We start from the raw sequence: 13174 nt of genomic DNA, 5'->3' as shown, positions 1-13174 counted from the left end.
ACTCCACTCCCACTTGTCTCCAATTCCACATACTAACCCTCAGCTTCCCTCAGCCCATCCCATCTATCTCTGCTGGCCACCCACTTCGTGTTTCTACACAACACATATCTTTCAACTATGCTGTGATGTTTAACGTATAATTTCAATCTATCTAATCGAATGGAATCTACAGATTGCGTGTTGAAGATAAATACTTTTACTAAGAGTATTAGTATATTAGTAATTGACTGACCGGTCTCTCCAGATCTCCTAACAGTACTATTTGTAGGGTCAATTTTAGATCAATGCTATGTATTTTCAGCCATTCCTGAACCTGAGACCAGAAACAGGCTACCTGAGGGCAATACCAAAAGAAATGGTCTATTGATTCTGTATCCTCACAAAAAAATCTGCAGAGCTTTGATGATTTTATGCCCCAAATATTCAACATTTTGTTGGTGGCAAGAATTCTATATAATAATTTTAGCTGAAAAGCACGAAGTCTTGAATCTTGCGTTGTTTTTTTATATCAACTCATACACCCTGTACCATGGAATCGGTACATCAAAAATCTCTTCCCAACTATTTTGCAATCTGTATGGCACAGTTGTCAACATCCTGGTCCTCAAATGAAACTGGTATACTTTCCTATTTATGCAATTTTTTTCCTCCACCAGTTTTGATCCTTTATATTGGGCAGACAGACCAGTTCCCTACCTCCTCCCGCTGCCAGCCGCCTCCTCCATTTTTTGGGGCAATGCTGTAATCAATTGGTTGTACTCTTGGATTGAGCAGACCTTCCCGTACAATTCTGATAACTCCATGAAGGACATAACTCTACCATTACAATTTACAATATCATTTAAGAACAAAATACCCTTTTCAAACATCTTTCCCATAAATACAGGTATTTTATCAACCAGCACATTTGAGTTCAGCCATAATACTTGTTGTAACATTTGTTCTATCTTTTCAGGGGGATGAAATTGAAATTGTAGCCAGCTCTACAATGCTTGTTTGAAAAAGACAGATACTTTGAAAAAATAATAATCTTCAATTAATTGAAAATGAGACATGGCAATCTGCACAAAGGCAAAAAGGCCATTTTTAAACAATGGATGAGCTTTTCTTATTAATCTACTTGAGAACCATATAGGGTTAAAATAAAACTTTTTTGTCTGGTTTAGCATCCCAGATAAAGCGAAATATTTTTTGCTCATATGATTTGAAAAACAAATCATCAGGAGTAGGCAGCGCCATAATTAAGTGAGTAAACTGAGATATGACTAAGGAGTTAATCAGGTCAATTTTTTCATGGTTGCAGGTTCTTGTCTATTTTTACAAGTTTTCTATTAAAATTCATTGTGGCGAGCAGATTTATATATTTTGTGATATGAATACCGAGTATGTCTACTTCACCATCAGCCTATTTTATTGGTAAGCTGCAGGGTAATGTAAAAGTTGTATTTTTTAAGGATCCAATACGTAATATTGTACACTTATCATAATTAGGTTTTAGTCCAGAGAGTACAGAAAAGTTATCTAGATCTTTAATGAGACATTGCAGGGATCTACTGTAGGACAGTTGGTAGAGCATGGCACTTGCAATGCCAGGGTTGTGGGTTCGATTCCCATGGGGGGCCAGTATGTAAAAATGTATGCACTCTACTGTAAGTTGCTCTGGATAAGAGCATCTTCTAAATGACTAACATGTAAATATAAAATCTAGCTTGTGGACTTACATAAAACTTGAGTCATTGTCATACATGGACACCTTTGTTTTTAAGCATTGGATTTCTAATCCTCTAATGTTGTTATTAGATCTGATTTTAATAGCTAGCATTTCGATGGCCATAACAAATAGATATGGTGACAGCGGACACCCTTGTTTTTCTCCTCTTGACAATTCAAAACTCTCTGAGAAGTAGCCGTTATTTACTATTTTACACCTGGGGTTGCTATACATTATTTTTTACCCATTTTATAAGAGAATTACCGAAATTGAAAAAATTCAGGCATTTATAAATAAAATCCAGTCTTACTTTATCAAAAGCCTTTTCAGAATCCTCTATAAATACCATTCCTGGCTTCTTATATGTTTCATGATGTTCTATTATTTCTAGTAGTTGTCCTATATTATCTCCAATGTATCGTCCATGTAAAAAACCTGTCTGATTAGGATGAACAATACCTGGCAAATCCCTTTTAATTCTGAGTGCTATGCATTTTGCTAGTATTTTTGCATCACAACATTGAAGTGTAAGGGGCCTCCACTTTTTTAGATAGACTGGGTCTTTATATTTGCCATCTGGGTCTTGTTTTAATAATAGAGAAATCAGACCTTCCTGCTGAGAACCTGCCAGACTACCATTTCTATAGGAGTAGTTAAAACAATCTAACAATGGAGCTTTTAGTAGATCAAAGAATGCTTGATATACCTCTACCGGTATGCCATCAAGCCCTGTGGTTTTTTCCAGACTGAAAGCATTTAATAGCCTCAAAAAGTTATTCCTCTGTAATATAGGCCTTCGCACTGATCTTTCTGTACATTTGTTAATATTCAATTTTTTATATTATTTGGAAAGAATTCCTTACCGTAATCTTCATTCAGTGGGAGAGGATGAGATGGAAAAGAGAACATCTGCCTAAAATAATTAGCTTCCTCTTTTAAAATATAATTCGGAGAATCATAGATGACTCCGTCTTCAGTAACGAGTTTCTGCAAATTCTTTTTGTTAGCGTTCCTGTGTTGGAGATTCAGGAAGAATTTTGTGCATTTTTCTCCATTTTCCATCCAGTTTGCTTTATTTTTGTAATAGATTACATTAGATCCTAATAAGTTCCTCAAGTTCTTTTTGTTTTTCCTATAACTTATTTTATATATCTGTAGTATCGTTTTTATTGCTATCTACCTGTACTATTAGTTCATGGATTTCCCTTGGTAGTCTTGTTTCTTTAGCCAGAAACTGCTTTTTTATTATTGATGAATATTGAATTGAATGACCCCTGAAGGTACATTTAAAGGTATCCCAAACAATAAGGGGATTTGTTGAACCTATATTATACTGGAAAAATTCAGTTATAAATTATTTTGTCTTAGTTAAAAATAAGTTGTCCCCCAGTAAACTTTGATTACATTTCCAATATCACCATCCATGTGGAAAATCTATGAGAGTTATGTGAAGGCCAATTAGATGATCCGATCGCATTCTGTCTCCTATTAAAACTTTTTAAACCTTTGATGAAAGAGACAAGAAAGTAGTCAAGATGACTAGCTTGATTAAGTCTCCTCCATGTATGTCTCACTAGGTCTGGTTTTTTTAGTCTCCAAATATCCACTATTTCTAATGTGTCCATAATATTTGTGATTTCCTTAAGGGCACGGTGATGATAGTTTGTAGAGTGATTACCTTTACGGTCCATTGAGGTACTTAACACTGTGTTATAGTCTCCTACCATAATGATTAGATCATTTGTTGCCTGTAAGTTCAATAAATTGGTATAAATGTTTTCGAAGAAGTGTGGATCATCCTGATTTGGACCATATAGATTAATGAGCCAAATCTCTTTTTCGTCCACTTTCATATTCAAAAGGATCCACCTTCCTTGTGAATCATTCCTGATTATTTGCACATTCAGATCAAAATGTTTGTTAATTAATATCATCACACCTTTTGAGTTCCTTTGTCCATGACAGAAAATTATTTCACCACCCCATTCCTTTTTCCACGCAACTTCATCTAAGGATGTAGAGTGAGTTTCCTGTAAACAGTATATGTTATATTCCTTTTCTTTTAGCCACGTAAAGACTGACCTTCTTTTTTTATAATCTGCCAAACCATTACAATTATAACTAGCTATACTTATTTCACCCCTTACCTTAACTAGATACTATTCTCAGTCTAAATTGACCATAATTAGTGCTTGTAAAGTTACTGCCATCAGAGGTATTATGAAGGTCAAAACTAGAGCTTTCAAATGTCTGATATTTAGAATTCAGGAAATAGGTTCTAGCAATATATTTTTATTCCCTTGCCTGTTTGCCTGTGATCCAATGCCACAGATGTTAGAAAATTAAGACAAATGATGTGTGTCACAAATCTGAGTAGGTTGATGTGTATGATATTGGATATGATATAATGAGAGTGTATGATGTCTGTATAAGAGTAAGACTATAATGTGCGATGTCCAAATAAATAATAACTCTGCCAATTTGCATGTTTGAGTGTCAATGTGTGTAACATGTAGTGCGTATAGCCTTAATATTCATAATTGTAATCCATATCGTATCACCATCATAGTTCCATCATAATTACCTTTAACATAATTGAAAAACACATCCCAGCATTTCCATAGCAATTGATGTTTCACATGATCATGAAAGAGACCTTGCATTACTCGAGACAGCTTCACTACAGTACAAATGTATTCAGTACAATATGTTGTTATTCTCCAATGCCCCTATTTTGATGTCTTCCCCTTGTTTGTTGTAAACATATATAAACTTGTAGACAAATACATAAAAAAGATAGACAAACAATAAACACATTAAATTATAAGACAGTTCTTGACAATAGAGAGAAGGAGAGAAGAGAAAAGAGAGAAAGAGAGTGTGAGAGAAGAGCACGAGATCAGGTGTGTGTGTGTATGTATAAGTCTGTAGGTCCCTGCTCTCTCTTTCTCTGTGTGACTGGATGCCCTTGCTCTCTATCTCTATGTGGATGCTCTCTCTCTCTCTCTCTCTCTCTCTCTCTCTGCCCCTTGTCTCTCTCTGTCTGTACTCTGTCGTTTTGAGAGGAGTGACAGAAGGACAGAGTCTCTTCCAGTTTGTACATGAGCCACACAACTGCTCAAGAGATTCTGCATTGAGGAAATGTCCCTGGCCTCCTAATTTGTCATTTGGATTTCACAGACTTAGCCAAGTGAAATAAACCCAGAACTGTACGCATCTTTTGACAAGCGTTTAATGGGAAAAGTGAACTTTGTATTTTAGGAGGATTGCCTGAAGTGTTCCTTTTATCGCAACTCCTCCTCCTGTTATTTTATACAGTCACTTAATTCAATAACTGCAGCTGATTTGGTAAACCACTCTTAGAAGTTCACCACGTTTCCCTCGATGTGCTACTTCTCTCATCGGTCTGTGGCACACTGATTTTAATGTGAAAACGTAATTTATCAACCGGCGGTTCGATGCTGGCCGCACTGAAATAGAATAAAGTATTAATTGTCATTACAAGGCTGTCTTGTCTTGAGGTGAAAATATGGTTGGGAGTGGGATGGTGGCTTGTGTTCCATGCATCTTGATTTCCTTCCTCTCTGGCAGCTCATTCACACCATCAGCGTGGTGGATAGGGACGAGCCGCAGTCGGGCCAACGCTTCTCCTTCACCCTGGCTCCGGAGGCCACCAACAACCGCCACTTCACCCTGTGGGATGTCAAAGGTAAGGGGTAAGAATTCATAAATCAAAGGACTTCCAGCTGTTACAGAGTCACTCTGAAGGGTATTCTGAAGGATGATACTGTACATCCTGGTGTCATGCCTTAGACGGTCTTTGAGCCTATCAGTGAATGCTTTTAGAGTAGGCTGTACCGTATTATCAAATGAATAGGTCCAACTGTGTAGCATAAAAGGTCGTTAACATATTTTGAAATATAAAATGACTGTGTAGCTACACTAACATGTGGCACATGGGAATTTGGTATATGGACACACTGTTTAGCTTAACTTGCCACTGCATTAGAAAACACCACATAAGGACATCCATACAGAGTGGTGACTTTGCATCCATCTTTTTTGTTGTTGCAAAACATTGACCCACGTAGCCAAGAGGGATTACATGTTCGCAAGCAAATCCCTCTTTGGAGATGTGTACCTAAGTGAATGTGACACGTGGCTAAATCAAGATTGATCTGACACAGTGAAAATGTCAGGCGAGTGAGCCAGGGAAATGTCAACGGAGGCTGCGGCGTGGTGTGGTGTAACCCCAGTCACGCGCCAGGGCAGGGGGTCCTGAGTACGGGGAAACATGGGGCTCAGCGTCCGCATGGGTCCACTCACCCCTCCACACAGGCAGGCTCACGGGTTCACGTATACGCAGAGATGCAGGCAGACAAACACATGCACATGCATAGACACAGGTTATTTGAACCAATCACTCATGTATACACACAGAAAAATCTGTATGCTGGCAGCAAACACACACACATGCACACACACACACACACACACACACACACACACACACACACACACACACACACAGTGCTTAAAAGTATGCTCTAACACAGAGACACGCAGTGACTCAGACCTTTTTTTTTCTCCTCCCATCTCTCTTGTTTTCCACTGTACTTCTGTTTTCATGGACACGTTTGTCAACCTGTCAGATTGGATCTGTCACTTTCTCTCTCCACCATCACGGCTTCACATTGCATTCTGTCTTTGAGCTTTGATACATCAGGACAAACAGACACTCTCTTTTATTCCATCCCTTAAAACTGTTATACTCATTGTTTGTTTGGATGTCTGTAAAGCTAATCTTGGCCATTGAAGAAGGTCTGGAGTTATTGCAAAAAATAGAGAAACGTCTTGCTTTATTTTACTGACTATTTTACTGCATTTTCCCCATAGGTAAATATTATTTATGAAGCTAATGAAAGACGTGTGTTTTGTTTTGTCTTAGCTTATCAGTTTTTGTTAATTTACTCAACTGATTACTGTAAATTAACGTGACATTCAATAACAAAAACTGTTCTGTATATATTTCACTCCATTAAAACACACGTAATTAGCTTAATCATTTCCCTGTCGCCTCATAAAATACATATTAAAATATACAGACTGTTTCCACAGCACTCGTCAATGCACCTATTAGTGCAATGAAATTCCGCTTTATTTTCGATGAGTTTAAGGTGGTATTGGCATGTTAATAATGAATACTCTCTGGTACCCATCTCAAAGAATTCAACACCATTGGTAACTAAATGGTCCAAAACAATTATTGTGTCAATCTCAAAGAAACTAAAGTGTATTAGTTCATTAACATTTTAACAAGGAATTTCAAAGTAATTACCTGCTATATGGTTATCATATCTTTCTGAAATAAACAATACAACTAGGATGGAGCCATCCCTTTTCAGTCCACACCTTCTCTTTTTCAGATAGAAAGATGCACTGAAATAGGATGCTGAGTAAAGGTCAGAGGGACAATGTCAAAGACATTATACTCAGCAAAGTTACTGTAATAGGAAGAGTGTACTGCCTGCCTGTAACAGTGTTGTAGCTACGTCCATAACAGTGATGTCTGCCTCCTGACAGTGTTGTAGCTACGTCCATAACAGTGATGTCTGCCTCCTGACAGTGTTGTAGCTACGTCCATAACAGTGATGTCTGCCTCCTGACAGTGTTATAGCTACGTCCATAACAGTGATGTCTGCCTCCTGACAGTGTTGTAGCTACGTCCATAACAGTGATGTCTGCCTCCTGACAGTGCTGTAGCTCCGTCCATAACAGTGATGTCTGCCTCCTGACAGTGTTGTAGCTACGTCCATAACAGTGATGCCTGCCTCCTGACAGTGTTATAGCTACGTCCATAACAGTGTTGTAGCTACGTCCATAACAGTGATGTCTGCCTCCTGACAGTGTTGTAGCTACGTCCATAACAGTGATGCCTGCCTCCTGACAGTGTTATAGCTACGTCCATAACAGTGACGTCTGCCTCCTGACAGTGTTGTAGCTACGTCCATAACAGTGTTGTAGCTCCGTCCATAACAGTGATGTCTGCCTCCTGACAGTGCTGTAGCTCCGTCCATAACAGTGATGTCTGCCTCCTGACAGTGTTGTAGCTATGTCCATAATCCATAACAGTGATGTCTGCCTCCTGACAGTGTTGTAGCTACGTCCATAACAGTGATGTCTGCCTCCTGACAGTGTTGTAGCTACGTCCATAACAGTGATGTCTGCCTCCTGACAGTGTTGTAGCTACGTCCATAACAGTGATGTCTGCCTCCTGACAGTGCTGTAGCTCCGTCCATAACAGTGATGTCTGCCTCCTGACAGTGTTGTAGCTACGTCCATAACAGTGATGTCTGCCTCCTGACAGTGTTGTAGCTACGTCCATAACAGTGACGTCTGCCTCCTGACAGTGTTGTAGCTACGTCCATAACAGTGACGTCTGCCTCCTGACAGTGTTGTAGCTACGTCCATAACAGTGATGTCTGCCTCCTGACAGTGCTGTAGCTCCGTCCATAACAGTGATGTCTGCCTCCTGACAGTGTTGTAGCTACGTCCATAACAGTGATGTCTGCCTCCTGACAGTGTTGTAGCTACGTCCATAACAGTGATGTCTGCCTCCTGACAGTGTTGTAGCTACGTCCATAACAGTGATGTCTGCCTCCTGACAGTGCTGTAGCTCCGTCCATAACAGTGATGTCTGCCTCCTGACAGTGTTGTAGCTACGTCCATAACAGTGATGTCTGCCTCCTGACAGTGCTGTAGCTCCGTCCATAACAGTGATGTCTGCCTCCTGACAGTGTTGTAGCTACGTCCATAACAGTGATGTCTGCCTCCTGACAGTGTTGTAGCTACGTCCATAACAGTGATGTCTGCCTCCTGACAGTGTTGTAGCTACGTCCATAACAGTGATGTCTGCCTCCTGACAGTGTTGTTGCTACGTCCATAACAGTGATGTCTGCCTCCTGACAGTGTTGTTGCTACGTCCATAACAGTGATGTCTGCCTCCTGACAGTGTTGTTGCTACGTCCATGACGGTGATGTCTGCCTCCTGACAGTGTTGTTGCTACGTCCATAACAGTGATGTCTGCCTCCGGTGATGGATTTCCCAGTGTCTTATATGCAAGTCCATCCACACTAGCTATTCTGACTATATTTGTCAAAGCCTGCTACTGTATGCTTTGTTAAATAAAGGTTAAATAAAAACATACAAATACATTTATTGTTACATGTGTCTCCCCGAGAGGCTGTGCACCAGTGAGGTTTCATTTCAAATCATGACGTCCTCCCATTTTCGCCCCTTGGTTTCATTTGACTAAAAAGAATGTGTGACGATGCAGACCTGGCTCTCAGGAGAAGACAGGCTATGTGCACACTGCCCACAAAATGAGGTGGAAACTGAGCTGCACTTCCTAACCTCTTGCCAAATGTATGACCATATTAGAGACACATATTTCCCTCAGATTACACAGACCCACAAAGAATTCGAAAACAAATCCAATTTTGATAAACTCCCATATCTATTGGGTGAAATAGCACAATGTGCCATCACAGCAGCAAGATTTGTGACCTGTTGCCACAAGAAAAGGGCAACCAGTGAAGAACAAACACCATTGTAAATACAACCTATATTTATGATTATTTATTTTCCCTTTTGTACTTTAACTATTTGCACACCATTACAAAACTGTATATAGACAGAATATGAAATTTGAAATGTCTTTATTCTTTTGGAACTTTTGTGAGTGTAATGTTTAATGTTTATTTCACTTTTGTTTATTATCTATTTCACTTACTTTGGCAATGTAAACATGTGTTTCCCATGCCAATAAAACCCCTTAAATTGTAATTGAATTGAATGCTCACTGACAACAGCTAGCAATTCATGTGTTCACTCTAAAAAAAGACATGGTTGAAGTGTATGGGCTTGACACATGTGATTCCCTTGCTCCATGTCCTTAAATACTGTGGGGGACTGCAATAGCATCGAATAGTCCCCACGATATGCAACTGTTCAGGGAAGTCAGGAACCAATACACACAGTCAGTCAGGAAAGCAAAGGCTAGCTTTTTCAAACAGAAATTTGCATCCTGAAACTCTAACTCCAAAAAGTTTTGGGACACTGTAAAGTCCATGGAGAACATGAGAACCTCCTCCCAGCTGCCCACTGCACTGAGGCTAGATGACATGGTCACCACCGATAAATCCATGATAATCGAACATTTCAATAAGCATGTCTCTACGGCTGGCCATGCTTTCCTCCTGGCTACCCCAACCATGGCCAACAGCTCCGCACCCCTCGCAGCTACTTGCCCGAGCCTCCCCTGCTTCTCCTTCACCCAAATCCAGATCGCAGATGTTCTGAAAGAGCTGCAAAACATGGACCCGTACAAATCAGCTGGGCTAGACAATCTGGACCCTCTCTTTCTATAATTATCCACCGCCATTGTTGCAACCCCTATTACTAGTCTGTTCAACCTCTCTTTCATTTCATCCGAGTTCCCTAAAGATTGGAAAGCTGCCGCGGTCATCCCCCTCTTCAAAGGGGGTGACACTCTAGAACCAAACTGTTACAGACCTATATCCATCCTGCCCTGCCTTTCTAAAGTCTTTGAAAGCCAAGTAAATAAACAGATCACTGACCATTTCGAATCCCACCATACCTTCTCCGCTGTGCAATCCGGTTTCCGAGCTGGTCACGGGTGCACCTCAGCCACGCTCAAGGTACTAAACGATATCATAGCCGCCATTGATAAAAGACAGAATTGTGCAGCCGTCTTCATCGACCTGGCCAAGGCTTTCGACTCTGTCAATCACCGTATTCTTATTGGCAGACTCAATAGCCTTGGTTTCTCAAATGACTGCCTTGCCTGGTTCACCAACTACTTCGGAGATGGAGTTCAGTGTGTAAAATCGGAGGGCCTGTTGTCCGGACGTCTGGCAGTCTCTATGGGGGTACCACAGGGTTCAATTCTCAGGCCGACTCTTTTCTCTGTATATATCTACGATGTCGCTCTTGCTGCAGGTGATTCCCTGATCCACTTTTTTGCAGACGACACCATTATGTATACATCTGGCCCTTCTTTGGACACTGTGTTAACTAACCTCCAAACGAGCTTCAATGCCATACAACACTCCTTCCGTGGCCTCAAACTGCTCTTAAACGCCAGCAAAACCAAACGCATGCTTTTCAACCGTTCACTGCCCGCACCCGCCCGACTAGCATCAGTACTCTGGACGGTTCTGACCTAGAATACGTGGACAAGTACAAATAACTAGGTGTCTGGCTAGACTGTAAACTCTCCTTCCAGACTCATATCAAACATCTCCAATCCAAAATTAAATCTAGAATCGGCTTTCTATTTCGCAACAAAGCCTCCTTCACTCACACTACCAAACTTACCCTAGTAAAACTGACTATCCTACCGATCCTCGACTTCGGCGATGTCATCTACAAAATAGCTTCCAATACTCTACTCAGCAAATTGGATGCAGTCTATCACAGTGCCATCCGTTTTGTTACCAAAGCACCTTATACCACCCACCACTGCAACCTGTATGCTCTAGTCGGCTGGCCCTCGCTACATATTCGTCGCCAGACCCACTGGCTCCAGGTCATCTACACGTCTATGCTAGGTAAAGCTCCGCCTTATCTCAGCTCACTGGTCACGATAACAACACCCACCCTTAGCATGCGCTCCAGCAGGTATATCTCACTGGTCATCCCCAAAGCCAACACCTACTTTGGCCGCCTTTCCTTTCCGTTCTCTGCTGCCAGTGACTGGAACGAATTGCAAAAATCGCTGAAGCTGGAGACTTACATTTCCCTCACTAACTTTAAACATCAGCTATCTGAGCAGCTAACCGATCGCTGCAGCTGTACATAGTCTATCTGTAAATAGCCCACCCAATCTACCTACCTCATCCCCATATTGTTTTTATTTACTTTGCTGCTCTTTTGCACACCAGTATCACTACTTACACACCATCATCTGCTCATCATCATCTGCTCATCTATCACTCCAGTGTTAATCTGCTAAATTGTAATTATTTTGCTACTATGGCCTATTTATTGCCATACCTCCTCATGCATTTGCACACACTGTATATAGACGTTCTTTTTTTCTATTGTGTTGACTGTACACTTGTTTATTCCATGTAACACTGTGTTGTTGTTTCTGTCGCACTGCTTTGCTTTATCTTGGCCTGGTCACAGTTGTAAATGAGAACTTGTTCTCAACCAGCTTACCTGGTTAAATCAAGGTGAAAAAATAAAAATAATAATAAGTAAAACATTTTTTTTTAAATTATTTCAGAGTTGATGATCTGAGGTATCTATCTTTGGCAAAATGGGAGTGTTTACTTCAAATAATGTCTATTTAGCCTGTATAACCCATCTATGCATGAACAAGTAAATGCTTCTGAACTGTTAATTTGATAATTTGGGGTGGCAGGTAGTTAGAGCGTTGGGCCAGTAACCAAAAGGTTGCTGGATCAATTCCCTGAGCTGACAAGGTAAAGATCTGTTGTTCTGCCCCTGAACAAGGCACTGTTCCCCGGTAGGCTGTCATTGTAAATAAGAATTTGTTTTTAAATGACTTGACTAGTTAAATAAAGGTTAAATAAAAAAATAATATAAAAAATGATGGATGGTAGTAACCATATGACCAAATTGTCACGTCCTGACCAATATTTAGGTATTATTTGTATTATATTTTGGTCAGGACGTGGCAGAGGTATATTTGTTTTGTATTTTGGGGTTTTGTGTGTGGTGTAGTGGGGTGTTAGTTGTTGGTATAGGTTCTAGGTTTGTTTTTCTATGTATAGTTAATTGGGGTTGGACTCCCAATTGAAGGCAGGTGTGTTGAGTTGCCTTTGATTGGGAGTCCTAAATAATAGGTTGTGTTTGTCTTTGTGTTTTGTGGGTAGTTGTATTTTGCACTGCGTTTATTTATGCCTGTAAAACTGTCACTAGTCTTATTTCGTTTTCTTGTTTTTCCTCCGTGTTCACATTCTTTTAATAAATTAAGATGATGAGCACTAACTCCTCTGCGTATTGGTCCACGTTCTCCGACGACGATTTCGCTATATCGTCTGACGACGAAGAAATCTGTGACAGAACTACCCACCACAACAGGACCAAGCAGCGGAGTAAAGATTGGGACGCGGAATTTATGGATTATTCTGAGAAGTGGACTTGGGAAGAGATATTGGCCGGAGTGGGCCCGTGGAAGAAGGCTGGGGTGGAACAGGAATGCTACGTTGGGACACGTCTGGCTAGGAAGCCGGAGAGGCACCCCCAATAATTTTTTTGGGGGGGCACACGGGTAGTTTGGCTGGGCGTAGGAAGAGCCATAAGCCAGCTATGCGTGAGTGCAGGAAGGGGCGAAGAAGGTGGAAAGCGCCGTGTTTCGCACTATCTCGCCCATACGCACGCACAGCCCAGTCCAGTCCACCCTGTACCAG

The 13174-nt window shown here is 40.7% G+C and overlaps 1 protein-coding gene across 1 annotated transcript in view; it reads left to right on the top strand.

The window, feature by feature from the left end:
• The window catches only part of cdh22 (cadherin 22), a 159324-nt gene that overhangs the window by 127356 nt on the left and 18794 nt on the right, over positions 1 to 13174 (top strand). The window contains exon 9 of the mRNA XM_045705651.2: positions 5303 to 5420. Within this exon, the coding sequence (XP_045561607.1) occupies positions 5303 to 5420 (118 nt within the window). The remainder of the gene's footprint in view (positions 1 to 5302; positions 5421 to 13174) is intronic.

This window comes from Salmo salar, chromosome 22 (genome assembly GCF_965601325.2).
Source record: "Salmo salar chromosome 22, fSalSal1, whole genome shotgun sequence".
NCBI lineage: Eukaryota > Metazoa > Chordata > Actinopteri > Salmoniformes > Salmonidae > Salmo > Salmo salar.
This window is presented reverse-complemented; position numbering and strand designations above follow the sequence as displayed.